This window comes from Cupressus sempervirens, chromosome 3 (genome assembly GCF_028749045.1).
Source record: "Cupressus sempervirens isolate cs-2001-9-10 chromosome 3, ASM2874904v1, whole genome shotgun sequence".
NCBI lineage: Eukaryota > Viridiplantae > Streptophyta > Pinopsida > Cupressales > Cupressaceae > Cupressus > Cupressus sempervirens.
Window position 1 is genome coordinate 687,007,779 of NC_143120.1, and position 26,882 is coordinate 687,034,660.

Below are 26,882 nucleotides of genomic sequence, written 5' to 3' on the forward strand. Positions count from 1 at the left end.
TGGTCAATAGTGTCAAAATTGTCTGGCGCTGAAATCAATTAATGGCAATTATACTTATCAGTTGGAATTTGATGTTGGTGAATGAGCTGGCTCAATCGGCAATAATGGGTGATTAATGCAGTAATAAATACTAGCTCATCTAGAAGTGAGATGATAGCAAGTTTCCAATACAAAATTCAGTTGCTTAAATCATGTCAAATAGCAACATCATAAAATGATTTATAAAGTTTTCATAAATGACGACAGAATTTCCTCTCAACTGTCAATTTTTTGCATCACATATTTTGTATCTGCTGATAGAATTTCCCATATTTGGTCAACATGCAGTTACTGTATTATAGACATATACCAGGGTGTTAGGCTAGATCCTCATTCAAAAAAAAAATACCATCCAGGTAAAAATATAATTTTTAATTTCGGGAAGACTTAATTTGTTAAGGGTTGAGACACTGGAGGGGTTTTAGAGAGCATAGGGTGTAACATCAAATCAGTGTTCTCCTCCATGTATCTGGTCTTGAAGAAGTGGGATCTAATAGTTGCCTGAGCAAAAGTCACCTTGGGGGCAAATTTGGGCCAATAAAGCCCAACCCTTAAGTCAGCAATCCAGAATATGGGGAATTCAAGCTATTTCTGCTGATATCCATATATATAATCCCATTCTTACTGCGTTTAACAGAGGGTATCTTGGTTTGTGTCATAGCCACATACTTCTAGACCTCTAAGTCCTTCTCAAGGCTCTTGTCATTTGTCATAACGATAGATATTTAGAAGGTGTGTGTTTAAGCAATTTTATTTGCTTTCGACACAGGTTTCAATGTTTGCAATCTAATACAATAGGGTAAAAGAAATCAGGATGATACATTTGAAAAAGTGTCCAGGGCACAGTGTGCACAGCTTCTAGTAGGCATTATGTTCTATCGGTAGGATTCCGATTAAACTTTAAATTGATCAAAACCTAAGAATTGACATTTTAGTTACATCAAATACCACTATTTAAGCAAGTTGTTAATGAATGTTCCCACAAGAGGATGTTATAAATCTAATTTATTGACAATTGACACAAAATAACTGTGACTCTTCAAGAAAGAAAACTTCTACACCAAGCATCCATACTTTTAACTCTGGTGGCAACACTACTACAAGAAAAATGAAAAATATCCCACACAAAAATCAAGTCAATCTTTAAGTCATTAACAAATTGGACATCTAAAAATTTAAATTATTTATCGCGCAGGACAAACCTCTCCATCAGATCCCCGAATTGTAACTCGATAAACCACTGAGACAGATCTTGCATCATCAGAGAATGTCAGACTGCGGATTTCTCCCAACCAGCCTGCATAATTTCATAAACGCAAGATATTCCATTGATCAAATATAGACAAAACATTTTATTTTTCTTTAAAAGATTACAAAGAGAGAGGAAATCTGAGTTTATACTAAAAAGACATTTATCTAGAATAAGTAGTATTAATAACAGACCAACACAACTACAAAGACAGCGTGATTCGAATCACATGATGCTAACAACCACATGCTTTTATGTTGAAAATAAATTTCTCTACTCTATTGGAAAAAAATGCAAAGAAACAGCAAAAGAATGAAAACAATAAATTATCTTATTTGATCCAATATGATATCATGAAAAACTCATAGCTTGGAATTTGTAAATATAAAACCCTCACCATATATGAAGGCACTGAATTTTCACAAATTTACTTGCAGAGGAAGCAAAAAAAAATATTCACAATAAAATTGTAGAACTGAGCTCAACAGATATAAAATTAAGAAGCCAACATATAATAGAATGCATTCAATACTTAAAATATATTGTTAAATTTTTCTCTATCAAGGAAAGTCCATACACAAAAAGATGAAATATGAAATCAATTCACTACATCAAGTATAAGAAAGGCATGATATAAAAGACCAACATGGACTGTTACATCCCTTCCTTGCGACCATTTTATTTTATAACTGTAATATCTATATCTTGTGAAGTGGGATGATAACAGTTTAATGATTTTCAGTTATTTTGGTTGCTTAGTCCTTTGGTAAATATTTTTACGTACATATAAATATATGTGTGTATATAAATATATACAAACAAGTGTCTGTGTAAAAATATATACAGACTTTTGTGTGTGTGTGTGTGTATATGCAGTCTTGATTGGTCATATGTTATGTATTCTTTCGGCAAGTACCTATTGTTAACCGCTAGGGTTGTCGTTCCACCAAAAGATCGACCTGTCAATGCCCGATACAACCACTAGACTTCTAGAAGACACTGAAGGCTATTAATCATGTTGTGAATCCAGCAAGGGATGCTGACCTACTACCAAAAATCCCCCTCCCAGCATTACTTGTTGTCGCCTGAAAAAATTCGAACCTCTAACCAAGCTCTAATACCACTTGTCCACAACTAGGACAACCAAAAGATCGACCTATCAATGCCTAATACAACCACTAGACTTATAGAAGACATAGGAGGTTGTTAATCCATGTCACAAATCTAGCAAGGGACATTGGCCCACTACCATCACCTATATCTATATGTGTGTGTCCATATATATATGAAAGTGTCTATATATATATATATATATATACACACACAATATAAACATTCATATGTGAAATTGTTTTCAACCATTATGATATAAATGCATGGAAAATTCACATTTTTTTAATCCTCATGTTTTTGTGAGCTTCTCTTGCTTGGGTCACAAGCATAACTCCTTGCCACCATGAAAAGGAGTTACTACTTGCTGCTCATGCAATGCAGCTTTTTGTCGACAACAGATGCATTCATTCTTTTGCAGTGTAACACGGGGACGCGTCCCCCCCCCAAACTAGGCCGTTTCGGAGACGGGGGGACGGCGTCTCCGCGTTTCGGGCAGCGCCACATAGAGCGCCACCACCACCGGAGACGGCAAGACGTCTCCGAGACGGCTAGAGGTCTCCGAGTGTGGGGGTGCGGGGGGACGCCAAAGAGTCTCCTTCATTGAGGGGGGACACCAAGAAGTCTCCTTCATTGTGGGGGGACGCCAAGGAGTCTCCATTGATTTGACATTTTGATTTGGACTCTTGGAGACTTGTAGTTTTTGTTTGCATCATATACTTATTTTGATATCATGATTCATGGCACATGATACTTATTGTAATCATCTTTATGTCATGACTCATATGATCATTGATTACTATTAGATAGTAGAATCTAGATACTCATACTATTGATTTGAAGGCTGATATATAGAGTTTAGACTAGTATTTATTATTTGTTGATGTCCAATGTTTAATGTTCATTGTTTGTTTGTCATTTGATCATGAATCATGATATTCCACTTGATATGGTATATGCTATACCATATGTATAGTATGTACACCCCTACTTCCACCACCCTCCCATCCCCCGCCGCCGTCCCCCCACCGTCCCCCTGCTGTCCCCAAATCAAGGCCCCTCTGTTCCCCCCGTCTCGGAAACTTGTCCCCTCGTCCCCCCGTCCCCCCATCTCCCAGGGCGGTGTAACTATGTTCTTTTGTAGCGAGTAAAATAGCTTTTGGGGGGAAATGCTATTGTTGATTGGGAGAATGGAGAGGGAGCTTAGCATTGAGCATCACCATTGCATCAGGTTTGATGAATATATTTCTTATAGGATTATACGAAAGGCGGAGGATCACATTGTTAAGTTGTCGATGCAGTTTGTTGTTGCTCTTTGATCATGAGTCTTGGCAGGCATGTCTACTTTGTTATGGTAAATCAATGTTGTTGTTGTTGTATTAAACGAAGGAGATGAAAGCTCCTTTTAAAGATTTACAAAGGCGATGTTAATAAAAGAAACAACTATGAACTAAAGAAATAAATAAAAGTACCTAATAAACTAAAGTCTAAGATGACCATTAAAGAAATATTAGAATATTCTAATACCCTTCCTTAAAGGTTATAGTCTAACTATTGTCTTTTGGTCACAAATCCTACAAAACATTTTGCTGCTGCTGAGACCCTTCCTAGATCTACAAAGTGTTTATAACCAACAAGCCAAAATTTGTCAATAAAAGAACAGAGAAGGATGTCCCCTTTTTCAGAATGCTTTGCAACAAGAGACAAAAGCCTTCCACTGAGATAAGTTTTCCACTAGCCCTCCCAGAATCACCAAAACATCTGACCAAAAATCATCACAAAATATCAAACCTAATGTTGGATAACGGAGTTGCTCTTCCTTGGAGACAAATACAAACACTGAGAACAACTAGCATGATTCTGAGGAAAAACCGAAAAACCCTCCAGACTTTGCAACTGAGCATGATGCCCCAAAATAGACTGCAAAAAGCCACAATTTTTTAGGAAAAAAATCGACAAAAACCCAACACAATTTTTGAGGTAAAAATTTGATCAAAACCCAACATGATTTTTGAGGTGAAAAATCAATCAAAACTAGACAATACAAAGCTTCATTTTTGAGAAAAAATGGTAAAACCCAAAGATAACTTTGAGGAAAAAATTATAAACTCACCAAGGAATCTCACGCAACTTTGTGTGAACTACAAAATAAAAAAATTTTAAGGGAAAAATTATAGAAACCTATCAGAAATTTTTCCCAGTGGCGAAACAAGAGAGTTAGTATGGTAAACCAACACATGCAAGTACATGCAACCATCAAAAATTAAAGTCTTTTGCTGCAACCAAGAAATCACAGGATCAAAACTCTTAACCAAGCTTGCAATTTCCAGCAGAAATCTTTGAAGACAAACCACAAAAGTTTCATAAAATACCTCTTAACAATTTTCTTTCTAAAAATCGGAAATCAAATTTCTGAAAAAAATTCCAGATTAAAAGAGACTCGAGTTTTCTTTAAAAAATCCACCAAATTTTATGAAATCCCATAGACCTTCTCTGATCCATGTTATGGTAAATCATTGTTGTTGTAGTTATATTAAACAAAGGAGATGAAAGATCCTAAAATAGATTCACAAAGATGATGTTTCTAAAAGAAACAACCAAGAACTAAAGAAAGATATAGAAACCACCTAATAAACTAAAGACTAAGATGACCATTAAAGAAATATTAGAATATTTTAATATACTTCTCTATTGATAGCTTTTAAAATAATCTCCCTTGCTTGCATCAATTAGGGTGTTGTTGCATTGAGTTTGATTTGCAACTGTTACAGCATAAAAGATCTTGATTTTAAATTGCATAAATTTTGCATAATAGTTCTTGAGTTTCATTTGCATTTGTCTTGCAAAAAAGACGTTGAGTTTTATGATTGCCAATTAAAGATATTTTCTTCTATTGGGATTGACAATTGTTAATTATTTTGCATTCCGTATTAATATGAAAGTTTTCATGTTTGCCCAATAGGGTAAACAAGTTTAATGAGTACAAGAATGATATAAAATGTAAGTATACATAGTATATCAGAGAACTCACAATTGCTTCTATATTAATTCATCAAATGCTTTACAATGTATGACAACAAACTCTTAAAAGCAACACTGCAATAGCAACAACACAATAATAATATATGTCCAATGTAGTACATAACATATATAGGGGTCATAAGGGTAAGAGCACCAAATGTCACTACCATCCCCAAATACCTGTCCCTTCAATAACTAACAAATACTAACAACTCATAATTACCCAACAACATCATTCCCCAAAAAAACAACAAAATGGGGACCAAAAAAATTAACTATACAATGAAAGAGATCAAGAAGAGGGTTGAGGAAGTGTTCCCGCTAAGGAAGGAAGTGGAGTGGATGCTACCAGCTGCTCCCTCATCCAATACACCTACTCAATCCAGAATTTTAGGTTGCTCTCTATGATCATTTGCCATTCCTGTGTCGACTTCAACATGTAAGAAGCTTTCGAAATCTCCTTATCCTTTTTATCTATCAACTCCAAAGCACTCGCAAGGCTTGTCTCCAACAGTGCCCTCTAAGCCCTCTCCTAACCCAATCATACCTCCCTCTTAGCTAATTGATCCTAATACTAGGCCAACTCATCCCCGTCACAAGCTACCTTCTCCTCTATCTCCTCGAATCACATGGCCAATTCCTCTCGAGCTTCAACTATTGCCATTCTGTTACATCCCCAATTTTTATAATTGTTGACATTTATGATAATTCAAAATGGATGGTTAGATTAGTTGCTTCATTTGTTTTGTTTTTTCACATGAATGGGAATATTGGTTATCTGTTATATGTCTTGGGAAAAAGAAGATGTGGTTAGTCGTTGTGATATTTCTTGATGGTTAATCAAGTTAGTTATTAGTAATGATAAATAGAGTTCTTTTGAAAGACGAATTCTTTCACCCTGTTAACTCTTTTTTTTGTAGGAACACAGCGAAGGGGGAGGAGCATTGCTAGAGAGGGAATAAGGTACAAGGGCACCAACCTACTGCTACTAAACCATCACGTATGAACCTAAGCCACCATGGTCAAGGAAAAGAAGGTTGGGCAACAAGGGTATATCAGGTGTCCACCATGAGCTAACTAGGTTAAAATGCAATATACTTCTAAAATAATAAATGAAATAAATTAGTTGTTACCCTTGAACCGAGTATCTAGATGAACTAAAATGTTTCCCTTGTCAAACATGAATTACTCTCATAACACCATAGTATTTACGTAAGCTTGCACGTGTTACATACACATATGTGTTGTCCTCAATTTTGACATCACAAAATTGAGGCAACCCTACGGAGTTTTCTCATGGATTCCTAGGTGCATCCTCTTTGCTTCAATGCATTAATGAGACATCATGAAAATAATTCATTATTGCTTGCTCAAAAAGCAGTTTGCACTAGTATCGGTTCACCATTCACCCATTCAACCATTAATCATATTGCATATACCCTAAGTTGTTCTTTGTGTACTCTTATTTATGCATTCTTTTGAGAGTTTTTCGTTGAGATTATCCCCAATTGTTTGTGGGTAAGAATTTTCCTTCTTGCACTTCATACACTTGATTTTTGCTGAACTTTCACGTCTTTTCTTTGTTTTTCTTTGTATTATAAATAGTTTTTGCTCTTGTTTTGCATTAGGTGAATAGCCCTTGGAATTCCACTCGATTTGAGCTTAGGTTGAAATCGGAGTTGTCTAGCTCAAGTTATAAGGAAAAAAGTGGGGTGTTTCAAGTCAACTACATATTTTTATCAAAAACCCCTTAAAAGTAAACTTTTTATTGGCAATTGCATGATATAAACTTATATGTAATATTTAAAGTGGATTTTGTGGTCCATTTTAAAATTTCAGCTCATTCTGAGTTGATTAGACCATAGTTTTTTATGTTTTATGAAAATAGTCTTTTTCTAAATTATTTTTCATGTTACATTATCAAACACTATTGTTAAATATTAAATATAATTACATGAGACCACTTAAGTGCATAAAGTGGGATTTTTATTTCATGTTGCATATATATCCACATGCAAATTACTTCATGAAAATCCACTTTCAATAAAATCAATCCCAACATCATTAAAAGTGTGTTTTTAAATACAATTGCATATGTGATTGTGTTTAAAAAATCAATTATAATTAATAAATGCATGTGTTTTAAGTCACCATTTAAAGTGGGTTATTGAAACTCATTTACATAAAAATGTTAAATTAAAATGAGTTCTTTATTCCTTTTAATTTAAAGTGGTGATTTTGGACCCAAATACATATGTTTTTAATATTAACTATGTTTTCTTTTAAACCAAAGGCAAAAGTGATGTTTTTTAAGCCAACTACATATGTTTTGGACATATGTAAATGATAAAAAGAAATGCGTTTTGACTTGAAAAGTCCATCACAAGCCAAAAGTGGCAATTTTCTATCATTTTGCATATTTTTGATATATATGCAAATGCCTTCTAAAAATGCATTCAAGACTGAAGTGTGATTTCTAACCATTTTACATGTTCTAAACCCCATGCATTTGCCTTCAAAAGTGTGTTTTGGTCTTCAAGACTAAAGTGGCAATTTTCAAAGGGCTTGTATATATGTTAAGACATGTTCATGAACTCTAAAAGTGTCATTTTTGATGCTATTACATGCATCTTTTTGCTCCCTAAAAATGTGTTTGAAGGCAGCGTTTGAACAGGTCTGCATATGGTGCTGATTTTGTGATACTTTTACATGTTCTTGGCAAGTATGTTTACATTTAAAAAATGCGTTTTAACTTTCAGCGTTCTTTGAGAAGGTTTTTGTGCATTGGGTCTCCAAAAGTGCGTTCAAGTGTTAACAACATATTGGCATATGCATTTGTCCAAAGAAGACCTGTTTTTACCCTAAGACAAGACGTTTTTGGAGGATTTCTCAGAAGTGGCAATTTTTGAAGGAAATGCATGTGTTTTCACTGATGCGTTTTGATTAAAACAACCCATCTAGGGCATATTCTTCATCACAAATAGCTCATACCTATGTGTTTTTCCATTGAATCTCTTCAAGAAGCTATCTAAGGTGAGGGTTTTTTAATCTAAGATTGTATTTCATCATTTTTACAAGCTCAATCTTGCCCTAGACGTCATTTTTATATGTTTTTGCATTTGACGTTGTCATGTCAAAATTTGTTCCAAATTTTGGGCATTGCATTTCTCTAACAATATCCACATGTCCAAATTCGAACCATGTAATGAGAATTTCCAAATCTATTTAACTCTTAGTCTGAGCAACTCTAAGATTCGAGCATCTCTTGGATTTTTTCAGATTTGCTCAAGGTTTGGCCAAGGTTTTTGTCTTTCTCATTTTTTGGGTTGAGTGGAGGTAGTTTTTCTTGCTTATTTTCGCTAAGGCATTTGTATATTTTTGTTTGAATGTTGATGCAAGTCACTAACATTTCCATTTTCAAATTTGTATGATTTTCATTCTTCAAGTTGTTCTTTCTATCTTTCGTCTTCTTCTCCAAGTTGCATATGCAAGATCTCATCTTACTTGCATATGCAGTTGGGTGTAAAATCCCATTCTAAAAAGAAAGATAAGTTTGATTTTCCCTTACATGCAAATGCGAGTAAAAACCACACCATTACGCATTCCATGTATCTCCATATGGTTGCCCTATGGATAAAGTCTTTCCCACATGCTTGCCAAATAAGATCTCACGTTTTGCACTTTTTTAAACATGAGGTGTTCAATGTGTTATTCATTTTTCTCCTTGTTCACTCAAATCCGAGCTTCTTGGTCGCATATGCAATTCATCCTAAAAAACCCGTTTTAGGCAAATTTACTAAAAATTTAGCCATTCTGAGTTTGACCCATTTGTTCATTATCCATCCCCTTTCATTTCATCCATTTTCCACTTATACCATGTTCAAAATCCATCGAAATCTTGCTATGGATCCTTCGCATGCTAATGTTCTCATTTTATGGGATTTTCATGTAACAGTTTCACAAGCGTACCATTTTGCAATATCAAAAGAATCTACTCCAGTGAAGGGCAAAGACAAAAAGAAGATGAAGTACCAGTATGATCAGTATCATAACTCCTTCCCTTCATCACAAGTAACCTCCTACTGTGATGAAGTACGAGATACTAATATTTCTTATATGAACATTGAAGACTTTCTTTCAAGACATGAGACTTCAGCTACCAAGGAGATGGTGAGGATCAAATGGAATCATATTCATCATTTGTCTACCTTCCCATTGGCGGCTCATGAACTGGAATTCATCCTTGCATGTGCAAGACATTTTGATGCTACTTCACAGACCATCGAAGATCAAGATGGTAATACTATCATTAGTCTTGATCCTGAGACAATTGATCGTATATTTCACGTTCCTCACACACCAGTTGTTACAAATATCACAAGACAGAAGGCTATGGAGCAATGGAATGAGGATACTTCATCTTGCACCAAGTTTGTGAATGATCATTGGTTGATTATTAAGAGACTAAATCTTGTTAGATGGCCAGTCAAGCGAGTTCGCAGATGTGATTTTGAAGAGGAAATCAATGACCTCATTATACTTCTCAACCACTTGGCACGGCTCAAGGATTCAAACACCTTCGAACTCTAGATGTACAAGTACATCTCACTCATAATACAATCAAAAAAGAACGTGTTTTGAGTTGAATTGGTGAGCGATTCCATATGCGAACAATTGGTGAATGTTCTATCAACTGGTGTGTTCAACATGAACTCCTATATCGTATACATTGATGCTGCTCTAGGTATCTTTTCTGGGTTATCAATTAAGCATGATAGGTCTATAGGTCATGTGTGGGAATATTATGAACAGCTGCCTTGGAAACAAAGTCAGAGACACTTCAGAAGAGTTCAAGATGCCTTTTTGGGCATTTTATGTGTTTGTTAAAGAGATCCCTAACAAGCAAGTATCTGATGAGGCATGGAACAAGGTTAATGAGTATGGTTGCATGTTTTTACAATTACCCAACTTTACATATTTGCGAGTTGGGTGTTTCAAAGGAGAACCATACACATTACCAAGGTATCCTACTGATAGAATTATACTAATTGAGTTGGCGAGACAGCTTATGGAAGTCCAGGCTTATCAGTCTAGTTTGCACCAGCATGGAGTGGGAATTTCATCTCAAAACCCATTAAAGATTGGAGCATATTCAATTGACATTGTTCTTAAGGCCAAGAATATGGAGTTTGAACTCCTAAGGATCATGCTGAAAAAGTTTGCAGCTAGAAGTTGTTTTAATTGGAGGGGATTGCATGACAAGATGAGGAAGCAGTTCTTGCACATACATCATTTAGAAGATCTCTGGATTGATGTACATACTGAGGTAGAAATACACCGTATGGAGTATACCCAATTAACTGCAAAGCGAATTGTAGATTTCAACTTGGCATAAATTCCCCCTAGTTTTGAAGATGATGATCAAATTTTGGATCTTGAATATTTTCAGCATGATGTGGAGAAGTTGCCCATTCTTCCTCCTACATGGTCATGCCAAGAAAATACATTCATTTGGGATAGATTTCAGTCTATTCTCACTAATACCAACACATGGATGAAGAAAAGAGGTCTTAAATGTATAAACATAAAGTCTGGCAAAGATTTTGATCCTGCTGGTCCGATTGGTTTGAGATTAGAGATAAAGGGTAAAGGAAAAGACAGTACATCCTCATCTACATTTGAGCCCCCTGATCAAAGTTTGCCTAAGTTGTCTATCAAACACAAAAAATACTCAAGAGTACATGAAGTGAAAGAGATTGGATCTCAATCAATTCAAGTTGACTCAAGTAATGACGAAGTGAAGAAATCAAAGGAATCATCACCTCTTGCTTTGTATCCTCTAGATGTTCTTGCTGCAACCTCTCCTCCAAATTCAGCTCCAGTGTTAGAAGAATCTCATGATTCGCCTTTAGGCATGGCTATGGGTACATTCTCCATTAAGTATTCATCATTTGAGGATTCTATGACAATTACACCAGCTTTGCATGTATCATCAGTCGCTCCTGCATTAGAGGCATAAGGAGATCAATATGATTTTGAAAATGTATTTGAAACATATTCTTTGTCTATTCCTTCTGCCACTGTTCGTTCTACAGCATTGTTGGATGTAACTTTAGCTCAATTTGAACAATTTATGACTGAGATCAAACATAGCACTCCTCCTCCTATGGCCATTCAGACTAAGATGACAGCTATAGTTACTACTGTAACGCAAAGTGATCCTGAGTTGACTATGGTAACTACTATTTCATCTAGTGCATCTTCTTTCACTCTTACTCCATGGTTGAGTGTTGCTACACAAAAAAGAAAGAAAGAAGAAATTCCTCTTCAAGAAGATGATAGACAAATAAGCAAGCCAAGGTTTCAAAGAACAAGAAAGCTAAAATGGTTTCTCGAGTGGTGGTTGATGATAATCATATCAAGTATGCTGAAGTAGTTGAACCGCTTGTGGAGGAATCTACCGAAGATATGCAACTTGCTGATTCTAGAATCACAAGTGTTGAACTTGGTAAGCAAACAAGGCTAAGTTATCAATGGGATGCACATAAGGCGATAAAATTTCTTTCTCAAAAGAATGATGAATTGTGGGAAAAGAAAGTGAAGCTCAAAAGAAGAGAATGCTCGTTTGTTGGGGATCATTGAAGAGATGAAGAAGTCTTCTGTTGCTAGTTAACCTATTTCAATTGTATGCTCAAAGAGGGAGAAGCAAAAGACAAATATTGTTGACAAATGGGACAGCAATATTGAAAAAGAAGGAATCCAAGTGATTTTAGAAGTGTACAAAGAGTTGAAGAAAGAGGGTGAAATCTCTGCTAAACTCAATGACATGTTGAAATCACTTAATCATCAATTTGAGTTGATAGACGGTGATTTTGGTGCTTGGAACAGCATGATGGAAGTTGATTTAGACTTCTTATGTGAGTATAATGTTATTACATCTATTGAAATGTATCATAACTTTATGCATGTGATGGAAAACAAGAAACAAGTTCTCCAAAAGCTCATTAAAGAGGTAAAGGCAGCAGTACTCATAATGTCTACTCAAGAAGATAAGATCAAAGGAGCTTTGAAAGAACTGCCATGTGAAACTATTGATGAGGACAACAAAGTAAGAAGTCAACAAGAAGTTTTCACTGAGTTTGTAGAAGTCATTAACCTACAACTTGAGTGGAATGATTTCAACATCCGTGTGCTTGACACGTTTGCAAATTGGAAGTTTTCACTAAAGAATTTGCATAATCAAGTCGAGGTTTCTAACAAGGAAACATCTAGGGCAGCAAGCACACTCCAGAAAGTTATCATGATTTTACAAATTACAACACATTGGGGAACTAGAGGTTGTGGTTGTACGTGTGTCACTATAAAAGTTTGGAAAATTGGTTGATTCCATGTGAAAACTTCAAATCATATTTTACATGCTTTATAGTAGATTAATGATAGGAAGACTACATGAAAAGAGCATCTTTGTTGTAAGTACAAGATAACATGTACCTATGCAAGTAGCTCATGTAGTTAAATTGCAATTGCATTAGGTATGCAACTTTAAATAAAGTCAAGATAATTAGGATAAGTATCGGTGTTTGAGGTTGTTCCACTTTTTGCTCCACCTTTCTCTCTTCATTTTTCCTATATAAAGGAGAGAGTTCATTGTAAATAATCATCTTTCGCTTTATTGGAGAAGGTTGGGCTTGTAACTTGAAAGCTTTGTATTTCTTGTTGCAAATTTCTAAAGTAAATAAAGAAGCAAGGTCTTCCCAAACTTTGTGTTGAGATACTTGGAATTGATCATCATTTCTTATGTTACTTTGATTCATTCGTTTTTATTACTTCTCTCTTTTTAAAAGGCATTTGCATGTTTGATGTTGTTTTTGAAATACTTTGAACTTTCCTTAAGGAAATTAATCTAGTTTGTTAGTGGCAACAAGTACTAAGATCTGAACACTTTGAGCTTGATTCCTTAGTATATTATTTCATATCTGGATAGTTGAACAAAGACTTTGAGCTTTGTCAGCTGCTTGTCCTTTTTCAAGAAGGCTGCTTGTAGGAGACTTTGGCTTCTTACTATCAACCGCACAAGTTAAATATAGTTGTTGTCTTAAGGTCATTCTCCCGTCGATACTTAAGCCACTGGTATTACCATAGCAATAGATTCCTTTTGTTTAAATTGCAAATAGGTGGTACGAGAAAATCATTTCTGAAAAAAGAGAAATTGATTCAAGGAATCATGCCTTTTGTCATTTCCAGTTAGGTCTCTGTTGTAGCCATCTACGGTAAGAAGAGAGCCTCCCCTATTGTTGAGAGGAGAGATTTATCTCACTACACCATTGCCTAAAAGTTTCCATTTTGTAAGTTGTTGTCATAGGGACAAAAATTTTAGCCAACAATATGTATGTATTTGTATATTTAAAATATGACGTATATGTAATGTTACGCATATTCAAATATAATGTGTGTATACACGTGTATATAATTCGTGCAACCATATGCAAATACAATAGTTTTATAAAAATAATTCATGGGAAAGGATGCCATTATCTTTATTATGTCATTTGGTGGCAATATAAAATATCATGGGGACCCATCACCAACCTTCTCTTCTATTATATTTGACTTAGCTCAAGTCTGTAAATGCTGCCATTTTTCTTATTATTTTTCGATTTAATGCATTATGTAACTGCTGCCACCTTGCTAAGCTTCCAAGAATTGTAACTCCTCCAAGAAATATCAAACCATTAAGCCTATATGTTTCCCAATGCCACTCGCTACCTTTGTTCCCTCCCTCACCAACAACCTCACAACATTCTACATAAACATATCATCACCACTCATATTTTACTATCTCTCTAAGCTCTTCTAACCACGGAAGATTCCTACATCCCTCTGCAAGTTAGTAGCAATAATTGCTAGTCGATCTCTCTGGTAATATAAGAGGCTCATGGGAAAGCTTGATTACTGTGAAGGAGCCTAAGTTAATCAATCAACGTCTGCCATTTACCAACAGGTTGTACCTAGTAACATCTTCCTTAGCATTACCGTTTCATATTTTTGTATTCTTGCATAATATTGGCCAGCATAGTTAAGGCCAGATTGTTTGCATTTATCAATATATCATCTTAAGTATTCTCAGCCAAAAATTGTTAAGGTTTTTCCACACGCATTGTCGAATTCTTGAATTTAAGTACTCTCAGCTAGTCTTACTCACTTTAGATTGTAATCCATAATTGTGATTTGACTCCAAGTATATCTCGGCCCAATAAGTTGTGCAACCTGTTCCAATTCATTCATGACAAAATTCTCAAGCATGTCATCCAATGAAGATCAGCTTTATATTTATAGATATAATCTCTCGACTGGTTATGTCACTTTGTCCAAAATTAAATAATGTCATGAGTGGAGCTTCCTAATAAAGAGTTATTATACCATATGCCTCTAAGACGAGGCAAGCCTTTTCTCTATAATAAGAGGTAATATCTGAAATTTTGCACATTACTTTTGCTTCCATGCAAGCCCCTATTGGGTAGAAAATTCAGGAATTGCATAGATAGTTAGAACTACTCAAGAATAAAAGACAGTCCACCCGCGATGACCAAGTATGGTCGAGATGTGAGTTGTAGACTAGTAACCATGGAGCGATTCTTGTAAGTAAAGGAGTTGAATCCTAACATTATAAACATTAAAAAGAACTTAATACCTAAATCTATAACCAAGTCAACTCATGGCGAGCAAGGGGTGTGGCCTTGTTGTCAAGTTGAGCGGTGGATTGTCGAGTACATAGTGTCCATATAAATCCCTGGCCATGGTAGGTTTAGTGGCATACGATGCTGTTGTGATCACTAGAGGTCAGGATAGCTTGTAATCCGATGAATAAGTTGATGAAAGGAGTTCACTGCCTAGCTGGTTGTGAAGTTGACACTCTTAAACACCAAGATGTTCAGTGGCAAGACAAGTGGTGTTAACGTGTATTATCCCATGCAGGGAGGGCCTTTCTTAGTTGAGATTGTGCGGGGATACTTAGGGTTTGCAGTTGGGAAGTTAAGCCTCTAACAATGCTTCTCCTCTCCACCTGATGCTAGGACTTGCTCAACATAGAATAGATCTACATTCATGTCTCCCCCATTTGTTGGGTATTTTACTTTCTTTATGTTTTTCAAGTTCAGTTGAATTATGTTATAGTTAGTAGCTGATGTAACATTCTTTTCTTCAGTATTTTCTAGTAGTTAGTTAAAACTTTCCTTTATTCTGTTGGTAAAGGCAACTACCTAGAATTCAGTTAATTTGTTATGAATATGTTAGATTGTTGTTATAACTGTCTTTTCATGCATGTGAATATGAAAAGTAACTAAGATCAATAATTTAATAATTGTTAGTGGAACCCAAGGTGTAATATTTTTGGAAATTTTGAAGATGGTAATGAAGGATAATCTTGGCTCTAGAAGGAATCGATAAATGAAAATGAAAATTTGAGTTGACATAAGGTGCATCAAAAGGCAAAAAGAATAATCCAAACCAAGGTGGAAATTAAAAATAGGAAAACTGAGTGTGATAATCAATTTGAAGAAGCATAAGTTGAGATACAGAAGGCTTGGAGAAGTGTTTTGAAGAGATTTCTTCGAAAAAGCATGAGAGTGCTTAGAATTCTTGAGGGGAGAGAAAGAAGGGAACTTTCCTCAAAATTGTAAAGGGTTTCAAAAGGATTGTGAATTTCATCAGAAAGAATTTGTTCAGTAAGTTGGAGAAAAGCATATGTTTCCTGAAAAAGCATAAAAAGCAAATTTCAGAGGAAATAGAGAAATTCTGACAATTTCTCAAAAAAATCTCGTTTCGAAGAAATTAGCTCTGCTTTTTCTACTTTTTGCACACTCTTATGTATGATTGTTTTATGTTTTACAATGAGAAATGGCAAAACTCAAGGGGTTTGGCGAAACCAGAAGACAACTAATAAAGAATGAGAAGAGAGGCCACTACCCTAAATCGAAGATTATTTCAAAATCGGTAGAAGTTGTAGACACTAACATTAGCAGCCTTGATATAACGAGTTCAACTGGAAAATGTTTGGATATAGAGACCATCAGCCTATTGCATCTATCCACCTGGATTGTGAGCAATGGGATCATTGCTGCAATCAGTTTCCCTCCAACCTTTCAACATCCAGAATTGAACATGGAGTGTGCAAAACATTATAACCCCAGAGATAGAACAATCGAGGATTCAAATGGAAACATCCGTGCAGACTTCTCTCTAGCATTCATATCTGAAGCATTTGGAATTCACTCGCCTCCAAGAATGGCGACAAAAACAAAAGAGTAGGCACTCAAAGTCTACACCATCGGGGCACAATTTTGTGGGGAAGTAATTAATAAAAAGGGTTGAAGAACGTCTCACCATTCCAAGATTCCCAAGGAATTGGTATTGCTCAACTTACAGTGGGAGTATAGCAACATGATCATGATGCTCAATTGTATTATTGGGATACTCCAGTCCTACCAATTTGAAGCATGGATGTAGTACTTCATCAAGAAAGTGGCTGGAGAAGTCAGTAGGATAGATTGGTTTGGACTTATCAACGACGCCCTGAATGAACAACTAATAAACTTGGAGCAAACAAGCTATTTGAGCTCCTACGTAATCTATATGCTAGCTCGAATGATGAAGTATGATGAACTAAGATACAAAGGGTCAATCAGGAGTGGAACCCAAAAGTATGATGGACGGAGATGCAAAGGGCCAATCGGGAGTGAAACCTAGAAATTTTTAAGTTCATGAATGCTACCTACAGTTGCACCTACATTCCAAGGATGACTATGTCAGAGTTATGCATGTCTTTTCTATGCATATTGTCAAGACCCTACAAAAGAGGTTTCACATTAGGTTGTCAGTTGGAGCAATGAAGTTGGTAGAACATTATGGAGCCTAGTTCATTCAATTCTCCACCTTTTCATACATCCACGTTCAAGGTTTTTCTTTGGAACCATACAAGCTTCTAAGGTACCCGACGGATAAGTTAGTCTTGTTAGAGCTTACTCGACAACTTACAGTTTATGACAAGATTCAGAAGGTGAAGGTGAAATTGGGATTGTATTTCCCAATTTCCATAGGAGAAGGAAAAATAGAGATATGCCCTCCACTTCTTCCATTTGCCACTTTATTCGAAAAGGTTTAATTTCAATCCCTACAACAAGATCAAATTAGTAGCACGATCAAAGTACCAACATAAGGTGCACCTCAAAGATTTTTCGACAAATGCCACAAATGATAACGAAAATAGAAAGAGAATGTATTCAAGATTGCCTCTAAAGATGATTAGAACATGCAACATATTCCAAGTACCTAATCAAATGGAGAAAGACCCAAATGTAGTGCAAAAGGGATGGTGGTTCATCCATGTGAGTGGCAAAGGAAGCAGGTCAAAGATCTTAACATGTTGTCTAAGTCAATCTTGGATTTTACATTAATCGTAAACTCCACAAACTAGTTGTGCCCAAGAATGGATTCACAAATCAATTAATGGGTCATCAACCACTAAGGGATAAACAACCAAGGAAAACACCCAAAGGAAGTGTTGAAGGAGAAAGTCCATCAGAAAGTACAGAGTAGGCCAGACATTCAAGAAACTCAATAAATGAAGCAAAGGTCTAGAAATGTTCCCTCTTCACCAAGTCGCACTCCTAGTGTACAAGAGATAGAAATTTTTGAGAGAAAGGAAACACCAACAAGAGGATGAAGATTTGAGCAAGAAGAAAACTTGGCAAGGCTAGAAAGGGATAGATTGAGTATAAATGCATATGAGAAATCTCTTGTCTTTTCTCCTCTCTCCCGTGCTATACATCAGCTTGCCATCTAAACTGACGGGCCAATAAGACCCTCTGTGTACGGTAGCCTTGTGAATTCCATAGTTGAGGAACATTACAAAAGACCCTCTACATATAGTAGCCTTGTGAGTTTCATAGTTGAGGAACATTACAAATTTACAAGGACATATTTGCTTGTAGGTTGCCTACTTCTCACCCTTCTTGATTTGTTCTTGGATTTCAATAAACGAGGGTTCTTCCCTTGTTTGTCCTTTTGGTGGTGTAAAACTTGGTATGGATGTTTTTTTCCAAGGTTAGGTCTATTGTTAGTAATCTAAGAGAGATGCTAATTTCAGATAAGAAAGGTCTCGAGGTGCTAATGGTACTAAGGAATCTAAGAGAGATGCTAATTTCAGATAAGAAAGGTCTCGAGGTGCTAATGGTACTAAGGAAAATCATAGGTACTCCTGTATCTCTCGCTCCACTTGGCTCCCAAGAAACTCATTCTAAAGCCATTGGTGCACAAGTTGGCATCACTATACCCAGGGTATTCGTGAATATGGTGGAGTTGACTCCTAATGTTGACCCCTTATCGAGCAATACAGGGCTTAGTATCAAAGTGAACAAGATCCCCTTTGATACAATTCACAAAATACTTGGGCTAGTACCAAGATGATCAAGGTGTTGACACTAGTGGATCCCATGTTCCCCCTAGTGGCACAAGCAATTCACCTCCACCACCCTCGCCTCGTAATCATGTTCTAAATACCAAACTGCACAATATGGGTCAATTGCATCAACAACTTGATAATACTTGGGCTAGTACCAAGATGATCAAGGTGTTGACACTAGTGGATCCCATCTTCCCCTAGTGGCACAAGCAATTCACCTCCACCACCCTCGCCTCATAATCATGTTCTAAATACCAAACTGCACAATATGGGTCAATTGCATCAACAACTTGATAATCTGACCACTATGACTAATGAGAGTTCCCTTAGTATTATCATTGCAACCTCATTTCCATGCAAGTTCTCAGCACTCTGTTGCCATTGGAAGCCAAGCCCTTGAAATTCAACAAGTATAGTGGTGATAGGGACCACATCTCCACATCAATTCCTTCCTTACTCTATGCAGCAATTATCATAATTTGGACTATGTGTTGCTCAAGTTACTCCCTTCGTCCCTCAAAGGAATTGCAATAGAACGGTATAGCTCCCTCCCAAATTACTCTATTAACATCTTTGTTTAGTTGGTGGATGTTTTTCTTGTTTAGTCCCAAGAGAACATAGGCAACAAGGTCACTATCGCTGACCTTGTTCATTCCAAGTAAAGCCAAATTAAAAGGTAAATGACTTCATCTCAAGGTACTAGTCTATATTCACGAAGGTCCCCAATGCCTTGCTTGATGGCGACCTCCAATGGTTGTTCATTGGGAACTTGCAATCAGCGTCGAGGGAAAAGCTTTCCTTGAGTCGATACCCTAACTCACCAATCTCTATAGGGCTTTGGTAGAAAATCAACAAACCATGGCCCAATTTGGAGATTCTTATTCAAATACCTATGGAGACAAATCTTCCTTGGGTAGGTCTTGAAAGAATAAGGCTACAACTAGTTTAATCACACTTCCTCAAACCTCGAAAAGAGACTACTTCTCTACAGAGCAGCACTGGAACCAGTTCTTTACCAAGTTAATTAATTCCAATGCAAGCATCCTACAAAAGTCATTTAAGGACAACCTAGTAACTCTCCCTAAGATTCAACCTGTTCCTAACAATTACCCATACTCTAATTGGTATGATGGATCAAAGTTTTGCCAATTTCATTGTGTACCTGGTCATGACATTGAGCATTGTGTGCACCTTAGACACTTAGTCCAACATCACATAAGTAATGGCGCCCTCAGGGTCAATGAAAGAAAGGAAAACACAAACAAATTGGTGGGTATGGTGAATAATGATCTTCAAATTTATACTGACTCCTTTTCTGCCGCATTTTTCAAATCTGATCTTAGCATCATCATCATCTCCCGCTTCATTGAGCAATAGCCACTCAATCAAAGTAGTGTAACACGAAGATATTGTTTATCGGCTTGATGCCCCCAATAGCAAAGAACCTTCTCCCTTATATATCCCAACGCAAATCAATGAGAGTGTCTTCCACTGTGTCAAGTGGATGTCATCATGGAGTAGAAACTCTTCCTAAATGGGGTAAATACTACATAATATGACAAGTGTCAGCCAACCATTAGGACTCATTATGCCACTATCACTTGCCCCTTTGGGGTCAGCTACCTTAATAGTCCTAGTGGAACCCAAGGCAATTTCTACAACTTTCGTTATCCCTAAGTCAGAACTCTTCCGAGTCAAGTTAGGTATCCCCTAGCTAGTCTGCATGGGAGCAGTTCCTTCAGTTGGGTATAAGTGTCATAAGTTCTCCCACAAGGATATTGTGTATACAATCTAGGACCAATTATTGGCCCCCAATATCCCATGGGGGTTTTTTATTGGATCATTTATAGCCTACTTCAATAGCGCTCTTGCATCCTTAAAAGGCTAGGAGACTCCTTACTTATAAGAGCAAGGTTAGGGAACCATATTTAAAATTTGTAGTGCCTATTCCCCTCCTAAGTTTGTTCTTTTGACTCAGCGCTCCCCTATGGTTCATCATGCTCCATATTCTAGTTCCTCTCTACCAAGGGCACATCACAAGCATGTATCTCTAGAGAAACCTTTTTGTACCATGAGGACTACACAACCCCTAGTGGTGTCTTTTGTTTTGGCATCTCACCTAGAGCAAGCAAAGAAAAGGCACCTACATTGCCCAAGTCCAAAGTTTGTCCTCCATTCGTGCTCTCAATCCTAGCAGATATATCTTGCCCTATTGTTTACAGTAAGGGTAAGAGGTCACGACAAGTCTCTTCCTCTCCTTTGGCACCTAGTCTTTAGCCTCCAAAGGCATCCTCTAATCCTCCTACTATTTGTAAGGAGAATAGGAATGACACCGATGATTGAGCCTGCAACCACCCCATCAATGGCACATCCTACTTCATTAGTAGTGCCCTCTTCCTTGCCAATCACAACATCGATGATTGCCCTAATGGAAAAAGATGTAACAAGTCAATCCAAACCTTCATTAGAATCAGCTTGGACATGAGTATAGGCATCGTTGATGAGCTAGGGCCTTGGAAAACAAGGTCATCCCCAAGGCAAAGACCTAACCCTTAGTTATTGCATCTATGTCTTCAACTCCAACTCTTGTTTTAGCTCTTGCTTCAATTCTAGCTACATTTATCCCTCATGTAGCCACATACTTCGTTTCACACCATGTTGTTCTAGGAACAACTATTAGACCTCACGCCAAGTGGGTCCATCTAATCATTTCCCCTTCCCAAGAGCCCACATTGATCATCCTATGGCCTGATATCACCATTCCCTAAACTTATAAACATTCTACATACATAAGTGGTGTCAAATGCAGTCATGTCTACCCAACCCGTAGCACCTATTGATTGTCATTCTAGCTTTCTCAAGGTTCTTAGGCCCGCTACAATGGACCAAAGGATATTTTATCCATCCTTTAAGAGAAATTTTGCAAAAACTCCATGCTCCAATTTTGTTGTCACATATCTACTCCAATGACCCCTCTTTTCATTTCTATGCTTGCAATGGAGCAAGCTCTAACTTCTCCCGAGTTTGTCACCACCCCTTTTACAGAGGTTGGAGATGTGGCTACTTCAACCTAACCTCTGGTTAAGTTGCTTGCATCCTATGAGGCATGTACAATTGACTCATTTGAGGAGATCCAACATTGACAATGTTCTTCACAAGATCCCTTACACTCGACTTGGTTGAGAGATTGGATGAGAACGCCAAAGCAGCTTCATGCTTGTGTTTAGTTGTTGGTGATGCACCTTGGGCTACCATAGCGACCTTTCCACTACAGTCTCAACCTCCCTACCCATATGATCAAGACTGGAGGAAGATGATATGTGTTGAATATTGTTACTAATGTCAAGGGTTGATGATCATGGTCGTATAATTTTTAGAGAATTGGTTTGAGCTGCTTGAACTGCTTGAGTTGCTTAAGCTACTTGACATGCTTAAGGTGCTTGAGTTTCTTAAGCTGGTCATGTGTCTACTTCAGCTGCTTGATTGTCCATTTCCTTGCCATGTCATTATTTATATATTCAAAGAGATTGATTCCATGAATTTTTAAATGGGGTGGTTAGAATTGGTGTTTTAAATGTGGTGGCAAATATAAATAAACCTTCATCACAAGTGGACAGAATCAAAAATTAGATATTATTTATTCCTCCCATTTTTGTCAAAACCCTTCGTAAATGAATGTGTATTCACTACTTTCTTTAACTGGGCTTCAGTTTAATGATTTTGTGTTGGCAAAATAGGAGTCGTGTGTTTGAAAATGCGTTTTTTATATCTTTTCTATTAGATGCGCTGATGCCAAATTCTGGCATGCACTGCATTAAAATAAAATTGCTTCTTTTTAGAGAAGGGGGTGATTGAGTTAATTGTAGGTTTTTCAGCTGACTTTGTGAAAAAAGTCTATGTATATTTGTTGAGTATGTTGTAATGGGTGGCTTATTTCATAAATACTGGTGATTCGAAACAGCAGTTAGAGGGGTGCAGCATTTGGTTTTTATGACTGGGCAATTTCATTTCTCAATAGTGTGCTGTGCATTTCTGAAAAACTGAATTAAAATGATATCCCTGAAGTGGTGCGTAAAAGAGCACATGCATTTGAAAAGAGAAAATTGTTAGGTTGTAGCATTAATTATTATTGCTATTGTTTATTAACTCAGCGATGTTTTGGAGGCTGTTACATTTTTTATGTATGAAACTCTTGTCATTAGCAGATAGGTGCGTAGACTTTTTTTTAAAGAATACCACAGAAATGATGCAGTGAGAAATTGGAGTAGAACCCTATATTCTTTTGAGTTCAGATATATTAGTCATATATACTGCGAGTACGAGGTGTATGTTTTGTTGATCTTTTTAGAATGGAGTGATGGTCTTTTAGTCGTTGACTGGGAAGATTTATAACTGTGTAAAGCAATTTTTTTTAGACAAAGTATCTCACATGAGGATGCTATTTTGATGTGAAGCGATTCATTGATCACAACAGTATTTTTTTTTATATCTGCAAGTGTGAACTGTTGTTGCTTTGTGTTGAGTATGTGTGTTAAAAGGGGGGCTTTTGGAAGGAGTTATTTGTGTTCTAAAATTGATTGAGTTTTGCATTTGGGTTGGCGCATAAATTAGGGCTGGTGCATAAATTGATTGGAGTTGGTGCTTCGACGAGGGTTAGTGCTCACTGAGAATTGACGCTCTCTGTGCATTGGTGTTCACATTTGTAATCTAGATTGGTGCCCATTTCTGTTAATAAAAGCTATAGTAAGCCATGGTTTTTTATCCAAAACGGTTTTTGACAAGAAATCTGGTGTATGCATCTTTATGGTTGCTGTCATAATATTTTATGTGGTTTCAAAGTTTAAAGAGTTATTAAACACAAAATAGGATTTAATAATAAATTAAATTAAATTAAATTAATAAACAATAATATAATAGGTTATAATTTATTACTATAATTTTGACTTAGTATAATAATCAAGAAATATCGCATATTAATTAATATAATCTAATACAATAATTATATCTTAATCAATGGAAGATTAGATATAAAACAAGAGTAATATGAAACAAATAAATAATATTGAAATAAACAACAAACAATTATATTTAATCAGCATGATAACTAATAACAATTAATAAACAATTGATCGACAATAAACACATCTATAACTTGCGATTTATATTTAGTCACCTATCCAAATAAAGGAGATCAGTTAGTCTTAGTAAAAGGCAATAAGATTAAGAGTAATGAAGTAATTGTGTAGAAGGGATTAAATAAGAGATGCGTCCCTTGGCACTAAGAGTCATCACTTCAATATATAAATACACATCTTCAATCATTGATCCATCATGAGTTCAAGAAGAGGAGGAGATATTGTTGATAATCCTAGCTCATAAAGGTAAGTTAGAAGTAAAGTTCAAGCAGGACTCTACTTTGAGGAAGTAGAGTTAAAGTAGAACTCTACTTTATCCACCTAACTAATTAAAGTAGCCACCTAAGAAGAAGACGTTCAAGTAGGACTCTACTTTGAGGAAAGTCGAGTTCAAGTAGGATTCTCTACTTTATCCACCTAACTAATTAGTCACCTAAGAAGAAAAGTTCAAGTAGGACTCTTACTTTATGGAAGTAGACTTCAAGTAGGACTCTACTTTACAGAAGTATACTTCAAGTAGGACTCTACTTTTCCCAACAGCTATTATAAAAGGAAGCTAAGGGTTAAACAGAATTCCATAATCATTCTCAAGGACATTGTGTGTGTGTGTGTGTGTGTGTGTGAGTGAGTGAGTGAGAGAGAGAGAGAGAGGAGATTTCTGATTTTCAGCCGGGCAGAAAGAAGAATGTTTACAACAATTAATAGCAAAGGAGAAAGTAGCAATACCAAGTATATTTCAAGTTTGTTGCTTTGTTTGTAACTTGTTTTAGAGCCATTTTCCCATATACGAGGAGCTCTTGTAAGTTCTGAAGTTATTTTGAATGATGAACTGATTGAAAAGCATATGAACTGTGTTTTTCTTTTCTAAGTTTTCCACTGCTTTATTTCATTAAATAAATCTAATAGTGTAAATCTAGATCTGATCTATTCACCTAGATACTGCATTTAAGAAATTAATAGATATGACATGGAGCACTAAAAATAAAAGATCATGGAATAAGAATCAATGCTCAGAAGCAAATAATTATGCAAAGTTAGCTAACAACCAGATTTAAATAGTTATCTTTGTATATAATATCAAAATTAGAGTTTTCAATTTAATTGAACCAAACATATAATACTCTTTGTAGATTTCATTATTTATAATCTAATTTCAAGATCGCCATTTTAAATAAGAGATATATAAGAATTGATAGTAAGGCTTGAGATCATGATTGAAAAGAAAGAACAATATACAGAGATCTGGTTTTACCTCTTAATTTATTCCAGGTTTGGATCTGATCTAACTAGTTCTCTCTAAAGTGCATCTATTATATTAACCTCTAAAATTTCCTCACCATTGAGCTCACTTGAGGTTGCTGCAACTAATGTACAAGAGCTTCTTCAGAATGTCATTCCAAGTCATAATAATATGCCTGATCATATACATATATAAGTTTTAGTATCTTTGATATTTAACTGGTTTGGAGCACTTTAATTTATTATATCAAAGCTTTTGTATATGTGAGAAGGCTATTTAGATCAAGCGACATTACAAAGGAGAAGCTCTTGGGATTTTTCTACATCCTTCAATGTGATCTTTATCTTTCCCTTGTTTTCATTGTTACAGTCATCCTTGTGGCATCATTATACTCTATGTTTCTTATTACTAGACTAGTTTCACTGTCAGATTACTGTCTAAAACTATTTTTTGTCGATCTTTGTGCCATGTTCATACAGGACCTACATGTATCGTGTTGTGTCCACTATGCATTGTAATCCCAGACTCCTATTGGCCTTTAGTACAGTGAGCTCATAGAGCTGGTAAATTAGCCTTTCCATTTCCAGTAATCAAAACATTTATATTGTAATGTCCCCATTTTAGCAGTTGACCAAGTGTGTGTGTGTTAGCCTTGTTCTACATGGTCCCGAGGGCTAATGAAGGGTTTAATGGGATCCTAGAGTGTTTTGGCCTAGTCATTTCCAGTTTGGGCCAAAACGAAGTTGATTTACTCAGTTTCAGGCATACTTACTATTTTTAGTAAGTCGGCAGGACACAGTGCAAGTCAATTTTGGTGATTGGATTTGATACTCCTCGGTGAGAGCTTTCCGATGAGCTATCACTCGCATTATTCGGAGTCCAATTGCTAATACATTTTAATGCCTAAAGTTTTATTAAAGTAACGTCTAATTTAATTGTAAAATATTAAAGTGTTACTTTAATATTTATTTTATGGGGATGTGTACCCAAGGGAGACATAAGGGGTATTTTAATATATGTTTTATATATTATACATCTTTTATCCCACATTGCCCATATGAGTTGAGCGGACCCTTGGAAATAGAATAAAAGGAAGCATTTGTGATTTCATTAGACAGGTTGAATATGAGAAGAAATTGGTGTGTGAGTTGCAGCTCCGTTCTTGGCATTTGAGGACGTTTATCCTCTCTTGTAACATTCTAGAGGTCATTCCCTTAGGGTTTGGCCTTTGGAATTCTTTGTTATCGGTTTCATTATCAGGCAGTTTAGTTACATTTCCAACTACAGGCAGATTTGGTATTTTGCTCATATCTTCTTCCCTACTTGTCCGACGCTTATGCCGCTTTGAGGGAATGATATTACGAAGGTAGTGGACTAATTGAAGGACAAAGTACTGTAGCAGCAAGTTCGAAAGCATGGGCTGGAGTATTATGTCAATAATGCTGAAATAATTAGTGAGTTGATAAATCTGCCATGTATTTGGTTTTATGAATTCTGAAAATAACATTTATTGGCAACAGTTCATTTCCACTTTGCATATTATTGTAGTTTCTTTCTTGTTTATGTTGTATGATACTAATTCCATGCACAAAACACAACAAACAAATAAACGTTTGATTTCCGGAGTTA

General features: G+C 36.1%; 1 protein-coding gene across 1 annotated transcript in view; it reads right to left on the minus strand.

The window, feature by feature from the left end:
- Positions 1 to 26,882, minus strand: part of LOC149568609 (DNA repair RAD52-like protein 2, chloroplastic) — a 123,788-nt gene that overhangs the window by 72,054 nt on the left and 24,852 nt on the right. Inside the window, exon 3 of the mRNA XM_089821480.1 lies at positions 1,242 to 1,336. Within this exon, the coding sequence (XP_089677606.1) occupies positions 1,242 to 1,336 (95 nt within the window). The remainder of the gene's footprint in view (positions 1 to 1,241; positions 1,337 to 26,882) is intronic.